General features: G+C 53.8%; 1 protein-coding gene across 1 annotated transcript in view; it reads right to left on the bottom strand.

Moving 5' to 3' along the window:
• Positions 1-3772: 3772 nt before the first annotated feature.
• ANKRD11 (ankyrin repeat domain containing 11) overlaps positions 3773-15409 on the bottom strand; it is a 152569-nt gene continuing 140932 nt past the window's right edge. Inside the window, exons 9-13 of the mRNA XM_050904046.1 lie at positions 8255-14988; positions 6856-6954; positions 6606-6749; positions 5377-5469; positions 3773-4435 (exon numbers count right to left, since the gene is read on the bottom strand). Of these exons, the coding sequence (XP_050760003.1) occupies positions 4250-4435; positions 5377-5469; positions 6606-6749; positions 6856-6954; positions 8255-14988 (7256 nt within the window). The 3' untranslated portion in view covers positions 3773-4249. The remainder of the gene's footprint in view (positions 4436-5376; positions 5470-6605; positions 6750-6855; positions 6955-8254; positions 14989-15409) is intronic.

Here is a 15409-nt window from a genome sequence, read left to right as displayed (position 1 = left end):
GGGAAAAGCCGACAGAGTCTGCAAACAAGCGTGGGTTTTTTTTTTTTTTTTGCTTTTTAAAATTTATTTACAAACGTTATCTCTGAGGGACAAGCGCGTCGCTCCGGCGCTCGGCTCCGTCCATGCAACGGCAGAAAATCACATCTGCAAAATCACAGCTCCACTCGCGTCTCGCCTCCCTCCCCGGCGAAGTCGTACGTACGGCCGCAAGGACGGGGGTGCCGCAGCGGCGCAGGGCCCTCGGTGCCCGGCACCGTGTACGCCGACGACGGCGTAAAAAACCAACATCGGCGCGTTACAGACCAGGCAGCCTCGCCGCTGCTCGGCCCACCACGCAAGTCCAACCAGCACCAAGAGAAGGTGAGACCTGGCCGCGGAGGTATCTGCACCTACGTACGTGGCCGGGAGGAGCGGCACCGGGAGGAAGACTTACCCCGGGGGACTCCCGAACCTCCCAGCACCGAGGTCAGAAGAGAGTACGGGACTTTTCTTGCTTTACGCGGCTGATTAAAGGTCTCTCCATGCTTACACAGATTGATTTACGCTTATTTAACAAAAGAAAAAGCAGGGCTGGAAACTAGTTAAAAAATAAGTGTTACTCGTGGCTGCTTTCTTGTGCTGTCGAATGAAGCCCCTGAAGCAGAAGCAGCCCCCCCAGCCACGGCGCTTGCACCAGTCGCCCACCCCGACCCGGTGGCCCTGGGAGAGGACAGCGGGGGAAAAAACTCGCTGGCTGCGGCCGGGGCATGGCCGCTGTGAGGAACTGCTCGTCCTGCTCTGCCTGCGGTGAGCCCCGGTCCCCGCTGCGGCTGCTGGTCCGGCAATGGGCCCACGGAGCCAAGGCAGGAGCTGGGGGTCGGGCAGGGGACGGCAGGACCCCCCCCACCCGGCTCTTACGAAGCCGCTGCAACGCGGCGGAGTGAAACCCTCGAGGTCCCCGGTGCAAGGACCGTGGAAAATTCCTCAACCGGCTGCCAAGCTGGCGGCAGCGAGGGGGGAGCTGGGTGCGGAGGCGTCCCGGCGCGGCGGGTGCTCTTCTGCTGGGGACCCACATGGCTGCCCAGATGCTGGCAGCGTGAGCCTGTTGCTGCCCGCTGCTTGCCTGCTGCTGCCTGCGCTCTGCCAAGACCACCTCGGCTGCAGAGCATCGCGTGCGCGGGGCTGAGCAAGGGCCCGCGCTGCCGAAAGAGGTGAACGGGGCTGAAAAGTGGTTGTGAATTCAGCGGGTCCCCTCCGGTCCCCCCAGCCAAGCCGCGCCAGCAGAGGAAGAGGAGCCGAATCGCATTTGTAACACCTCCGCTTCCAAGAGCAGCGGCTGAGACGTTCAACCAGCACGTGCACCCAGCAAAACCGAACAGAAAAAGCAGAACCAGGCGCTGACAGCGAGCGTCCATGGGGGTCAGCCCCTCGCCCCGGCCGTGCCAGCCCGGGGTCAGCAGCTGCGGGCAGAGGCGGCACGGGGGCGCGGGCAGCCGGGCTTCCTGCCTGCCGGGAATGGTCGGGCAGCAGGTGCAAGCAAGGCACAGAGATCTTGGAAGAGGCACTTGAATCTCTCTCCAGCCACGTCCCCTGCGAGCTTGTGCTTGAGGATCGACTTTGCCAGCTGCATTAAGCCTGGGCTGGGTTACAGCTCCGCCGAGAGCTGCGCGTCCAGTGCAATCCCCCGCAGAAGAGGCCGCGGTGCCGGCACGCAGCAGCAGGATGGCGGCAGGAAGAGCCGGCACCCAACCCAAAAGCAAGTCAGGCATCGCCAAACCGGTGGCTCCTTCCAACCACGGAGCAGCCCCAGCACAGACCTGTGAGCCCGCGCAGCGTGCGTCCCCAGCCCCGAGCCTGCGCAGCGTGCGTCCCCAGCCAGGAGGCAAAGCCTCCCCGAGCCTCCCCCCGTTTCTCCCAGGCCGCAGAGGAGAGGGGCACGCCGGGGGCTGAGCACAGCGTGGTGCAACTCCTCCTGCCAGCCCCAGGCACGATCTTTCTGTGGGATTAGAGACTTCTCTGGTCTCCGCACGGGTGCGAACACCAGGGCCAGTCCCAGAGGGGCCGAGCCAGGGTCCCACCGGGCGCTGCCTTGATCCTCTGCAAGGATCAGCCTCTGCTGAGCCCGCCGGGCTGGCAGCAGCGCCTTGCCGACTCCATCTAGGTTTTACAGCTCAGAAAAGCAATCTGAGCCGGGCTGGTGCTTGCAAACAAGGGAGCGCACATGCAGCACGCACGGAGCAAACACGGAGCGTGCATGGAGCGTGCATGTTGGCGTCAGGCGGCACAGCCGGGAGCACCACGTGCCGTGCGGCACCGTCCTCACCAGCCCCATGAGCAAAAGCGAATTCAGCCAACGGGGCAGCAGTGCTCCACACAACTGATTTCTGAGGTTCAGTATTAAAAAGAAGGGAAGAAGAGAAAGGAGGCGGCTGGGAGCGTGGCGGTGGCTGGTGCAGCACCCCGGGAGCCCGGCAGACGCCCATCGCCAAGCACACGGGGCGGCAGCACCCCAAAACGAAGCACTGCCGGCTGCAAGCCCTGCCGCAGGCTCCTGGGCTCCAGCTCAGCCCGGCAGCGCCATCCCAGCTGCGCGGAAGCCATCTCCCTGCCTGCCCTACCAGCAATCGGCCTCTTGATCCAGAAAGCACCGAGCACCGACGCCCCAGCACGACAACCTGCAAGCGCGGGGCAGCGCGGGGCTCCACCCGTCCTTCTCCAAGCTTTGTAGCCCCAAAACACCAGCTCCTCGACTCCCAGCTGCTACAGCTACACAGGGACTGTAAAACTCACCAGCCCGAGCCCAAACATCATTCTTCATGTCGCTGTGTGCCCCCAGTTAGCAGGCGGCACAGGGGGGCTCCCCTCTCCCTGTGCTCCACCCCACCGCACCCAGCTGCACGGCCGCAGGGTTGGCACGGCTGCAGGGTCGGCACTGCCGGGTTTCTGATTCCACCGAACACAGAGAGGCAGGGGAAAGAGGAGAAAAACGACGCGGTGTTAAAAAATCAGGTCAGCATCCGGAGATCCCTGCAGCACGGACCGCGGGTCAGGCTACCCCTATGTACCTGAGCGCAGCCGACGGGCTTCCAAGTACCACTGCACACCGTCCTGGCCCTAATTTTTTCCTTGACAGGGAAAGTGCTGCCTAGGGTGAACTATACATACAAAGATAATTTTAATTAATTTATTTATTTCTTTACACATAACTGAAAGTGATGTTACAGTACATAAGTTATTTACAACTGTGCAGTAATGTGTTGCAAAATAAATTATCTAGAAGGCAGCAAAAGTACATTGTTAATGTATATAAAAACTGTACAGCATTTATGGGATACAATTTTTCTTTATATGAGTATTGGCTCTGTAGTGTTTTCAAGTTATGTTCTCAGAAAGAGAAACGAAATGCCCAAGATTAAAGGAAAAAATATATAAACCACATGGATTTTACTCCATTAAAAACACAGTTGGCAAAGTCCTTTCTCTGCGTCACCATTTCCCCGCCCGCCGCTGGCCGTGCCGCCCCGGCGCACGGTGCGCAGGCGGCTCCTCTGCTCTTCCGAAACGGTGGCGAGCGGCTGCTGCGGGGCCCCGCGGGCGCACCCTGCCTCCGCAGCCCCGAGCCGTCCACACCTTCAGAGCCGCGTCTGCCCAACTTGGACGCTGTCTTTTTGTTTCTAATTGTTTTTCGTTTGTGGTTTTTTTTTTGTGGTTTTTTTGTTTGTTTGTTTTTTGTTTTTTTTTTAGACATACCCAGGATGGAACGAGAAACTCAAACACCCCCCCCTCCCCCCATGGTTTCCTACTGCAGCTTCTCCGAGAGGAGATCCGCAACCGGTGGAAAACAGAGAGCTGGAAATCACGGTGTTCACAAGTACATGAATCACGTGGTTGCTGGCCCCGCTCAGCAGCTTCTGCAACACGCAAATGGTGTCCTTGGCCTCCTCCCTCCACGCCTCTGCCAGTCTCTTGGCCGGTGAGTGCTCGCTGCCCGCGCAGACCGGCTGCCTCCCTGCCGCAGCAGCCGGTTGGAAAGGAGATGCGCCCCGGCCCGCTGCCCGGCGGAGCTGCCGTCAGTCCGGAAGCGAGGGACGCGTTGTGAAGAAAGTGCAATTATTTTTCTTATTGTTTTGTTTTCTGCCGATAGCTGCTTCCTCCTCCTCTGACCAGGGATTCATCAGCAAGCGGTAAGGGTGAATGTGAGCTCGACCGCCCGACCTCGGAGGGCTCCCGTCCTTGCCAGTTTTCAGTGATGTCTCCTGGTTTTGAACTGTCATGCCGGCAAGAGCACAAAATCATCGTTCACGTCGACCATTGGCACATAGAACGAGGGCACCTCGTTCACGCAGAGGGATTTGTGCCCCGCGGGGTCCAGCTCCTGCACCTTCAGCTGCCACTCCATCCTTTGCACTGCGTTCAAGGCGGCAGCTTCGTGTTGCTGTCGCATGAGCAAGCATGTCTGGATCGGGGAAGAAAAAAAAAAAAACAAGGAGAGACGAGGGGTGAGCGGGAGAGGGTGGGAAAGGCTCCTGCTGCCCGTCCCACCCGGCAAAGGCAGGGGACCTGCAGCCATCGCGGTGGGCAGAGCAGCAAACGGAGCGAGGGACGCCACACGCACCCTCGCAGGAAGGAAACTTGGACTTGGGACGTCTGCTGAGCCCAATTCCAGCAGGAGCAAACCCAAAAGGGCCTTGTGGGGTGGCTTTTAAAGGCTCGTAAGCACTCAAGAGCACCGACCCCACTGGTGACAGCCTCGGCAGACAGTCCCCATCGGCCCCAACGGTGGCCCTCAGCTGCCCGAGAGCAGGGTCCTGCTCCCTTCGTGGGAGCTGCCAACTCCCTCCGTGTCACCAGCTGAAAGCACGATCGTCCCCGCTCCCTACCGTGCCACAGTTTGCCACCCAGAGCTCTGCAGAGCACTCTGCAAATCGCTGCACGGCCTCCCGCCACCTTGAAGTTTGCCATAGGTTTTGAGCTCGCTGCAGCATGTGTTGCTGGCGCAGAGCAGACCTCGAGGGTTTAACTGACCGAGAAAGCTCCAGACCATATGGCACAAAGCAGAGTAACAGCCGGCCAGACAACCCTAAGCCGAACATGTCTCCCTTCCCCCTTTTTGGAACCAGCAGAGGCAACTGCGCTCCCGTAGTCCTCGCAGAGGCTCCCACCTCTCCACCGTGCCGTGCACAGAAGCATCCCCCATCACGTAACGCTGCCCAGACCACCTCGGGACTCCTGCTCCCAGCAGATTTTTGGAAACGGCAAAGGCAGCTTCCAAGGCTACGGCAACAGCCGGGACCCCTCTCGGGGAAGCCCTCCCGGCAGGAGGCAGAGCAGCAGGACCTGCTGCTGCCCGCGCGCCGCGGCGGCAGGCCGGAGCACCGGGGCTCCCGCGCCTCTCACCTTCATTCGATCGTACTTGTCATCCACGTCTTGCAACCAGGAAATGAACTGTCGCGCGTTGAAACGGTCTCTGACCGATTTGTTTTCGTCTCCCTAAGCAAAAGACAGCAAAAGGGAATTACATGGTAGATTTTTTTTTTTTTTTTCCTTTTACTTTAAGCAGTCACAGGTCTAACAGGCCATATTCAAACCCCTCTTAGGGCACACACTCATCAGAAACAAGAAAGATGCCTGCAGGGAGGGAGAATAGAGCATGCTGCTCCCAGCTGCTCTTGCAGCCCTTTGCCAGGGGCTTCAGCCTCAGAGATGCACACACGCATGCGTGCACGCACTCCCCTTTTCTCCTTGCTTTGCAGAGAATGCGTCTGTGCCAGCCCGTCACAGCGCCCACACCTCTCTGTCTCCTTCAACTCACGCCCAAGATCGTAACGTCTTCGCTGTACAAGCACGGACACTTGGCTGGGAAATGCCGAGGGACAAATCAAGGCTCCTAGATCAATACAGCAGGTCACTAAAATTCCAGGATCCCGTCCCTGCACAGGATCCCTCCTGCAATGCAGCAGCGTGCTTCCCCGAGCAGCCGGGCTGGCGGCAGCTGCGGGGCGCGGGCTGCAGAGGGTGCTGGTGGGATGGCTCGGGACCACCGCAGAAACCGGACACGATTCCCCCTTCTCCGGCACAGAAGGAGATGAAATCGCAGGAAGAAATGATCATTTCTTGTGGGCTGCGAGACAGAGTCTGGCTCTTTCAAAGCCACTATTCAGACACAAATCAATTTAATGGCTCTCTCCCCTTCCTTCAACAGGAAAAGATATCCCAGAGTGTAGTAAAATGAACCTTTCAAGTGTGCAGATGATCCTGATCAAGAAGAAAGGCACAGGGTCCTGAGACTCACTGATAAACGCGAGTCATCTCTGCTCCTAAAGAGACACGATGCTCCCTGTATCCCCATGTTCCCGGATGTATTTCCTTCCCCGGCACACACATGGGATATCCCACAACAGGCGACACCAAAAACTGAGTCAGATTAGGCAACCTGGGCACGTGCCGGGGAGGGTTCCCGCAGCTTCTGTGTGCCGTGGTGGGCGACAGGCACCTGAGCAGGGCGAGTGTAACTCCTGCCCACATCCCTCCCTCCCTCCCTCCCTGCGTCCAGAAAAGCGCATCTCCCTCGGGGGTCTTGCACAGCCCCTCTGAGAAACTTCTTCACCACCAAGACAGGCACTGACCTGATTTTCTAGAGGCATGTTATAGACCTCAGAGTCCAGCAGCATGGTGCAGGCACTGAAGGGCACAGCCTGGTTGGCAATAGTCCTTGCTGCCCGACAATGAACTCTCAAAATCTCCTGCTCGCAGGAGACGATGAGCTTCTCCTGAGGAAGAGCAAACGAAGCAGTGAGCGTGGCAGCCTCAGTCTCCCCAGCAGAGGAAATTCGGGACCTCTTCCCCAGCAGGAGTTTCCCCGGAGTGCTCCCTTACCCGCTCTATGCTGTGCTGGAGCCGCAGCTTCCCCCTGACGGCTTCCTGCTGCTTGAAGAGCTCCTTCAGAGGCTCCGCGAGCGACGGCGGCGGGGCGATCTGCGAGCACACGACAGCGGAGGGTTAGAGCCAGCAACGCTGCTGGGTGCAGAGCCCGCGGGGGCTGCCCGCTCCCCCTGCCACGCAGGGCCCTGCCTGCGGCACGGCCACGGAGCTGAAATGCACCTTGGCCGAGGGCTCGGAGAGGGAGTCGGTGCCACCCCGCGGGGTGCTGTACGGAGCTCGTCGGAGGAGAAAGTCTGCCTATTTCCTCAGCAGGCAAAGGACAACGTCCTGCCAGTGCTCAGGGCACAGCGAGGGATGAGACAACACAGTAAGAGGTGTCCGGTGCCGAGAGACGAGCTCAGCCTGCAGAACCAGAGCCTAAATCACCCCACATGCTGCAAGGGCAGTTTGCAAAGGGGCCTGAGCGCCTCTGACGAAGGGGACGATACCGTCGGAGGAATACTGCCGGGAGCAGCCCAGTCTGCGCACCGGGAAGGGTGCCTGTGTCCTGATCTGTCCTGCGCTTTCCTGGGGAGCAAGGCGCTCCTCGAGCACAGCCCAAGTTGCAGAACAGGGGAGGAGGTAGCTCTGGGTTAGTCTAGGAAGGAACAAGCAGATGTGAACACAGGCTACAACCACTGCGGTGCTGGGGCAGACAAAGCCTGTATTAACTCACGCAAACAGTAACTCATGCGTGGACTACACTGCAACCAAAATACTCGCAGACCGGGGTATTTCACCCTGCCTGCAGCAGGGAACGAAGCCTGACGTGGCCAGTCGTATCGACTCTCCTCCTGCAGGCTGGATCCCGGATTTACTGCCTGCAGCATTAAGTTTATTGATGCATTTCTATTAGCAAGTCCATTCATGCAGCACAGCAGTGAAATGCAGATCCCACTGCCAAGGAGTGGGTGCTATCGGCAAGTCAGATACCAGCGCTTGGGAAAATGACGGCAGGCGTTAAGAGCCATCTTTTTCCTACAGTCTTCTAAGTTCATTATCCAATTTCTACACTGCTCGTAAAGGCAGTTTTGCCTTCCAGCCTCAAATCCAGTGGATTCATACAAACTTGCTCTAAAGCCTGAACGAATCTCAGGTTCCTAAGCACAGCCCAAGGTCTCCTCTGCAAAAATACAGCATCTCAGAGGATGCGTTTATCACGCAGCCATCCACTTACCGAGGCTTAGATTTGTCATCATGAGCATGTTCTAAAAGTAGGCTAAAGCCACGGCCGGGGTGCCATTGGCATTGCAAGGGCGCTCCCGGTGCACAGGGGACAATCTGGGCTGTGCTTGTAGCAGCAAGGGAGGGGACAGTCCCTGATGCTGCAGTTTAAAGAGAGAAGGGGACTCACCACTGGAATATGGAGCTTGCTTAGAGGCTTGCCATCCAACAGGTAGGAGCCTGTATAGGTGACATATTCAGCGTAGCACTGCGGAGCTTGGGGAGTGATATAGCAGAGGATTTTCCGCTTCTCTTCAATCTTTTTCCTGATCTGGAGGTACTCAAAGTAGGGGTTGGACCTGTCACTGTGATAAGGTTCAATGTCGTCCAGTTTTATAGCATCTACGATAGCTGCCAGTGTTTGCTGTATCATCTCCCTCGTCTGCTGGGTGGACGTGTTGATCTGCTGCTGCAGCTGCTGGTTGGAGCGCTGGAACCGGCGCTTGCGCGGGTGCTGAGCCTGGGAATCGTCCTCCTCTGTAATGCGGCCTTTGGCACGTGTGGCGGGCGCAGAAACAGGAGGAAATTCCTTCTCAGAAGAGGCGGCGTTCTGCTTGTTTTGGTTGGCGAGCATCTGAGCCCGGTTCCTGGTAATCCGCTGAGGAATCTCTTCTATTTTGGGCGGTTTGGGAGCTTCTGCTACCGGTTTTTGTACTGGTTCAACGATTTCTGCTTGAGCGTTGCCCGGAGGTGCATCTGCCTGGGAGGAAGGGACTTGGCTCCCACCGCGTGCCGCAGCACCCTCCTGTGAAACGCTGCCCTCGGCAGCGGCCACGGGTGGGGGACAGGTCTGGGAGCTGTTCTCTGCCACCCCACCAGAAGAAGACAGGTCTTCGTGCACGGCCTCCACCTCTTTGCTCTCCGCCTGAGCAGACTCGGACGGGGTCTGCTGGAAAAACTGTGCTTCCGAGTCCTCCCCTCCTTTTTCCTCAGCTACGTTCAGCGCTTCTGAGGTGGCTTCTTGTGCAGCCACTTCTGGTTTCTGCTCCTCTGCTTGCGGCTCCGTCTCCACGGGCAGGACAGCAGTTGCCTGGCTGGCTGGCGGCTCCTCCGGCTCACCGGACGCTATTACGGATGCGCTCGCTTTAATGATCCCAGCGCTTGTTTCTGAAGCTGCTGCTGGGCTTTCTTCTACCGCTTCTGCCTCGGTCATCTCCGTCTCTGCAACATCCTTAGGTTGGAGCGGCAGCTCTGGTAGCGAGAAGGGGCCAAGGTCCAAGTCATCTTCTGTATTGGTGAAGGGATCAGGCCACGTTACCGCCTCCTCTGTATTTGCAGGCGCAGCGTTATTGTTTTCCAAATAGTTGTTTTCTGGCGCACTAACAACTTCTGCCTGAGGTTCTGCTGGCATACAGGGGGGCTCTGGAGGTATCTCAGGTGCTTCTTCTGGAAGAGGCTTGCAGTTATTGAAGAACGTGTCTAACCTAGTAGGGGACATGTACGGAGCTTGCTCTTCGGCATTCGCTATTTCTCCTGGAACTGCTTCCTCAGCATCCTCCTTGACTTCGTCGAGCCCCGGTTCAGACACTGACAGAGGGTAAGAGATGGGAGAAACGGGGTAGGAAGTATCTGTGGGAATGAAGGCTACCGGTGTAGGATGAATCGGCTCTAGGGAACAGAGCGGGGGTTTAGGGGACTCTGAAAACCTCTGGGGAGATTTCATCAGAAGCTCTGAGCCCATGGACCAGCTGACGGAGTGCTCTGCCGGGTTACCCATCAGGCTGGGAGGAATGGCGGTGTCAGGGTTTCTGGAAGGAGGGTTATCCCAGTCTATATTGTTTTGTTCTGGCATACCCGAACTAAAATGGTTTTCTTCAATTGGTGGTAAGTAGGTAGATTCCGGTGGCATAATGGAGGCAGTAGCTTGCTGCTCTTCCGTGGTATCCAAGGGCATGCCGAGGTCGGGGGGAAGAGCGCTTTCTACCGAAGGAGCCAGCAATTCATCTCTGTGCGAAGGGGAGGATTTTGCTTGTAAACCAGAAAAGACACTTTCAGGTGACTGGGCGACTCCGCTGACAGCTCCTGGCGCACAGTGCAAAGCTTCCACTTTCGGTGATGAAACCCCGTAATCTGGTGAGTAATACCCAGGAGATAAACACTGGAACTTCTCAGCAGGAACAGAAGGAAGGGGAACTTTCTCCTCCATTAAATGCTGCACTGGAGAGTCATAATTTGACGTCGCTGGGACACTTTGCTGTCTGAAAAACTTATCTCCGACACTGAATTCTTCTTCAGGTGCTCTTCTGATGTCAACCGAGATGGAACGATAAAGGTTCGTGGAGGGTATGGTCCGAGTTGGGGTCTGACTCGGATTCTCGGGGAGCCCACCGGAAACATTCGCGTATCTGTCGAAGAAGGATGGAGAACAGGCGTTCATGGACATCGTGGATATGGGCAGCGAGTGCTGTGAGTCCGCGCATTCAAACATCAGGTCCGTGTAGTCTTCGTTGCTGCATGAAGGCGTCCTGGGCGTCTGCATCACCTCCTCGTAGCTTGGACAAGAGACGACGGATGCCGGGGTCGGGACTCCCGTCGGCCGGTTCTGATCCGGCCTGGGAGATGCCGGGAGGATCTCCTTCAGCTGAGGACCAGTTATCCAGTCCTTAGAGTCTGTCCCAACAGCAGGCTGTGCCTTGTTTTCCGGTGACAGTATAGGAGTCAGTGGACCCAGCTCTTTAAGTTTCTTGTCCTTGAGCTGAGTATCCAGCGTTAACGGCTTCTTTGTTGCCAGATCCAAACTCCTCTTGCGCACTTCTTCCGAGCTTTTAAGTTTGTCCTTTAATTTGGGGTCTCCGGACCTGTGCCTCATTTTCTCCATTTGCTTCATTCTCTCCTTGTGCCTTTTGTGGCGCTCCTCGATCTCCAGGTCTTTCTGGCTCAGCATCCTCTCAAAGCTGGTCATCATCAAATCACCGTCTCCCAGAAGCTTCTCCCTTGGCCTGGCATCTTTCTTGCCGCTGTCTTTGGAAAGGGTTATTTTTTCATTCCCGTTGCTTATTTTTATTGACTCTGATTTGTCTTTCTCTTGGTTCTCCTTGAGCTTCTCCTTCAGTTTGGTTTCGCTGAACTTGAGGTTGTCCTCCTTTGATTTATCTTTAAAGGTGGTAACTTGAGGACTGTCCTTGTCTTTAAGCGTTGACTTTGGCTCGTCTTTGTGATGTTTAAAGAAACCATCTGCGTGTTTGTCTCTATGCTTTTCCTTTTCCTCCTTCCATTTTTCCTTGTGTTTATCTCGCTTCTTTTTCTCTTTAACTGTGCTGATGGTGCTGGAACTGTAAGTCTTTTCTTTTTCCGCCTTCTTTGACAGCTCTCTTTCAGAATCATTTTTATCTTTCTTTTCAGAAAATAAGTAATCAATGCTTTTCTCTGGTTCCTCATCAGGCTCTGCCTTCATGTTGTAGGAAGTGCTAAAAGCCTCCCCATCCACAGAGAAATCTTTTTCATAATGAGTGGAATCCTTCCTGCTGCTGGAGTCTTTGAATTCTTCTGTTTTTTCCTTTTTCTCTGTCTTCTCCTTCTTTGCTTTTTCCTTCTCGTGACTCTTCTTTGACGAAGATGAGGAATGTCTGTGTCTCTCCTTCTCCTTGAGTTTGTCCTGCAAGCAGGGTAAAGGGAGAGAGTCCTTAAACTTTTCTTCAGCGGCATCAGTAAGAGAGAGGTTAGAAGACTCAAAGAGGCTGGTCAGTCCTGGATCTTGTCCTCTATCTGTGAAGCTGTCAGAAGAGATCTCGCTGATTTTGTCATTGGAGTCATCTCTATAGTCATTCAGAGCCTCCTCCTCCAATTTCTCCAGCAGGCTCTTCTCCGACTCCCCTCCTTTCGAAGACTTTTTCTCTTTGGAATGCTCTTTATCCGGCTTCTCCTTATGCTTGCTTTTCACCTTGTCGTCATTGGCATGTTTCTTTTCAACCTTTTCTGGGAGCTTTTGCTTGTTTTTCTTCTCTTGAGTGGAATCTATGGACGTTCTGTCTTTCCTGTCCTTGTACTTCTCGGTGGAGTCTTTGTCTTTCTTCTCTTTGTGTTTTTCAAAGGAACTCTTCTCCTTCTTCTCTTTTCCCCCTTCCGATGTTCCTTTGTCCTTTTTCTTCTCCTTGGAGTCCTTATCTTTCTGCTTCTCTCCTGAATGTTGCCGGTCGGAGGAGTACTTGCGGTGCTTGTCGGGGTACAGCTCCTTCTCAGCAGCTGCGCCGTCGTCCTTCTCCTGCAGACTGTCCAGACGATGCATTTCGCTCCCAGCGGAGTCGCTGACTTTGAACCCAGTCAAGCTGTAATCATCCCTCTCGTCTTCGCTTTCATCTGTGAAGATGTCTGCAATGCTGTACCAGCTTTTCTCCTTGCCTTTCTTCTCATCCTTTTTCTCGGAGAAGTCCTCCCGATCTGCGGAGAAGTTTTTCTCTTTCTTCTCTTTAACCTGGTCGAAAGAACTCTTCCTTTCTTTGTCTTTGCTGTGCAGGTCCTTGTACTTCTCTTTAGTTTCTTTTTTCTCTTTGAAACTCTTGTCTAGTTCTTTGTCTTTCAGGATTTTCTCAGGAGCAACTTTTTCATTTTTCTCCTTGTCGCCTTCTTTGGATTTTTCCTTGTATTTTTCTGGCTTCACCTTTTCTTTTTTTTCTTTATCGGGAGCATCTTTCTTCTCCTTTTCCTTCCCAGAATGGTGCCTCTCCCAACTCTCCAGAGTTTTACCGCTGAATTCGGGGTCGGACTTATCCTTGAAGAAGGTTTCGCAGCCGTATTCTTTAAAGTCATCTCGATAGGGCTCCTCCTGCTTCATTTTGGTATCTTTTCGATCTTTAGAGCCATCAAAGGAATCTTTTCTGTCTTTGTTGGTTTCACCTGAATCTTTTTCTTTCCTCTCCTTGACACTCTCTGCAGAATCCTTCCTCTTCTTATCCTTTTCAGGCAAGTAACTGGGAGTAACTTTGTGTCTGTCCGTTTGGTCCTTTTTCTTCTCGGAGCTTTTGTCCACATAGTCCCTCTCTTTCTTCTTCAAGAAAGTGTCCTTCTCATTCCGTTTCTCGTTGTATTCCTTCTTCTCTTTCGTTTTATTTTCCTTTTTCTTGTCTTTAATCTCCTCTTTCATGGGTTCTATGATTAGTTTTGCCACGGTGTCATTTTTAATCTCCCTGAAATCAGTTACTGGAGAATCCCAGCTATCTTCACCTTTGAAATCGAAGGATGAATCAGAAGACAAGTCTGAAAACCACCTCTCTTGCTGATCATCCGAAAGGCTGAACTTCGTGTCCTCGCTTTCGGGAAATTGGTTTTTGTTATTAAACTCATCAAACCCAGACTCATCCCTGTAAAGTTTTTCTTTTTTGCATTTTTCTTTCTCTTCCTTGAAGGATTTTTCTTTCTCGAGTTTAGAAACCTTCTCCTCCTTCAGCTCATTCTTCTTTTCAGATTTTGACTGCTTGTCCTTTGACTTCTTCTTTCTCTCCTCCTTGTGTATTCTCGGCTTCTCCTCTTTGGGAGACTTCTCCTTCACAGGTTTCTCTTTTTCTGATTTACTTAATCCTTCTCTGAAGGATTTGCTCATGTCTTTACTACCATCTTTGACTTTTCTTAATGATTTCTCCTCTTTCGAGGATTTTCCAGTCTCATCTTTAAACAACCACTCCTTCTCCTCCGCTTTACTTTTGGGGAGCTTTTCCTCCTTCTTACTGTGTTCTCGCTCGTGCTTTAACGCTTTCAATTTGTTTTCGACTGGATTTTCTGTCTCTACTATCAAGCCTTTCTCAGGCTTTTGTTTAGAGTCCTCAAACTCAAAAGAAAACGTTTTGATTATTTTAAGGTCTTGGCTGATGGGACACTGCCCCTTCTCCTTGTTTTTATGTTTGTGTTTTGTTTTATGCTTTTTAACAACCTTCCCCTCCTTGTCCAGCTTTGGAATTGCTCCATCCACATTGCTATGGAATGAATTCTTTTTCTCAGAAACAGTGTTGTGTGGGGTGTTTTTCTTTTTGTGCTCTGGTTTCTTCCTGACTGGCTTTAGCGACTCTAAGCTCGAGTCCTCGGACGAGTAGTCTGACTCACTCGTCAGTCTCGTCCTGGTGGAGTCCGATAAGGAACTGACATCTGACCAAGCTGGAGAAGATATGGTTTTCCAATTGTCCGTCCTCCAGTGCTTGGAGTGCTGTTCTGTAAGATTAGGATTATGTTTCTGGGATGCTAAACTCCCATGAGAAGAGGTCGATGAGGCAGACAGAGAGTTAAACAAGGAGGATTCCTTTAGCACTAGCCTGGAGTCCTTTACACAGCTAGAGCTCTGAAGAGAGTCTCTATCATCCTCCTCACTCTCCACGTTTTCACTCTCTGATTCAGAGGAACAAAATTTGTCATTTTTTTTGCCAAACCGAACCTCTTTGCTTTTCGTCTCCTTCTTCCGCTTCTTTTTTACTTTGCTTTTCTCCTTCTGCGGCTTTGTGCTGGCGGGCTCCCGAATCTTGCTGCTGGGCAATATCGAGTGGGTCGAAAGTCGCAGCTTCTCCCCCGTCCCCACAGCAACGCTGGTCTCCTCCTCGTCCGAGCTGTCCGACAGGATGCGGTGGGCAGCTTTCTTTGGTGTAATTGTGTTATTTTTAGTATAAGTTTTCACTTCCATTTTGGGTATGGAAATGAAACTGTTTGCTTTAGTCTCTTTTCTGTAATCCTTTTTCAGCAAATGTTTGTCATCGACTGGCGGGACCCGGTCCTGCTCATCGTCCTCATCAAATTCATACTCGTCCTTCACCGGGGTGATGGTTTTGGGGGGCTCCTGGGCCTTGGGCTTGTGCTTCAAGCCCTTCTCAAACTCTGAGTCTGTGTTATTGCCATCAACAGAGCTGGAGGGAGCGAAGGAAGGGGCATCCTCCTCTTCTGAGGTCTCTGCAGAGAGAGAACAACAACGCGTTAAGGGCTGCAAGGGGCTCCGGGAAGGGAACATCATCAGTCTGCTGCAGACGTGAACCCCTGCGAACGGCCCTGCCGCCCTTTTGCCTCACCCAGCCTTTGCTCAGTTTGCAGCTGAAAGCTCGAAATGCCAGGTTGGGAGATCTTTCAGAAAGGAATAGCTATCCAGTCTCAAACCTGCACTGGGTGTTCCTCAAAACATCATCCTGGGTGTATCAAGAGAAGAACTTCTTAACAGGGTTATGAATGCACACAGTGTAGGTCAAGACTCCCCGTAAGACTGGAACTCTAATTAGCACTAATTAAAGCCTGCAGCGTTTCCCACCTGACAGAGCCACAATGGTGGCACTCGCAGGACAGGCTCTAGCAGGGCGCTCTGCTGCGGGACAGCCCGGGA

The sequence above is a fragment of the Gymnogyps californianus genome, chromosome 12, assembly GCF_018139145.2.
Source record: "Gymnogyps californianus isolate 813 chromosome 12, ASM1813914v2, whole genome shotgun sequence".
Taxonomy (NCBI): Eukaryota; Metazoa; Chordata; class Aves; order Accipitriformes; family Cathartidae; genus Gymnogyps; species Gymnogyps californianus.
This window is presented reverse-complemented; position numbering and strand designations above follow the sequence as displayed.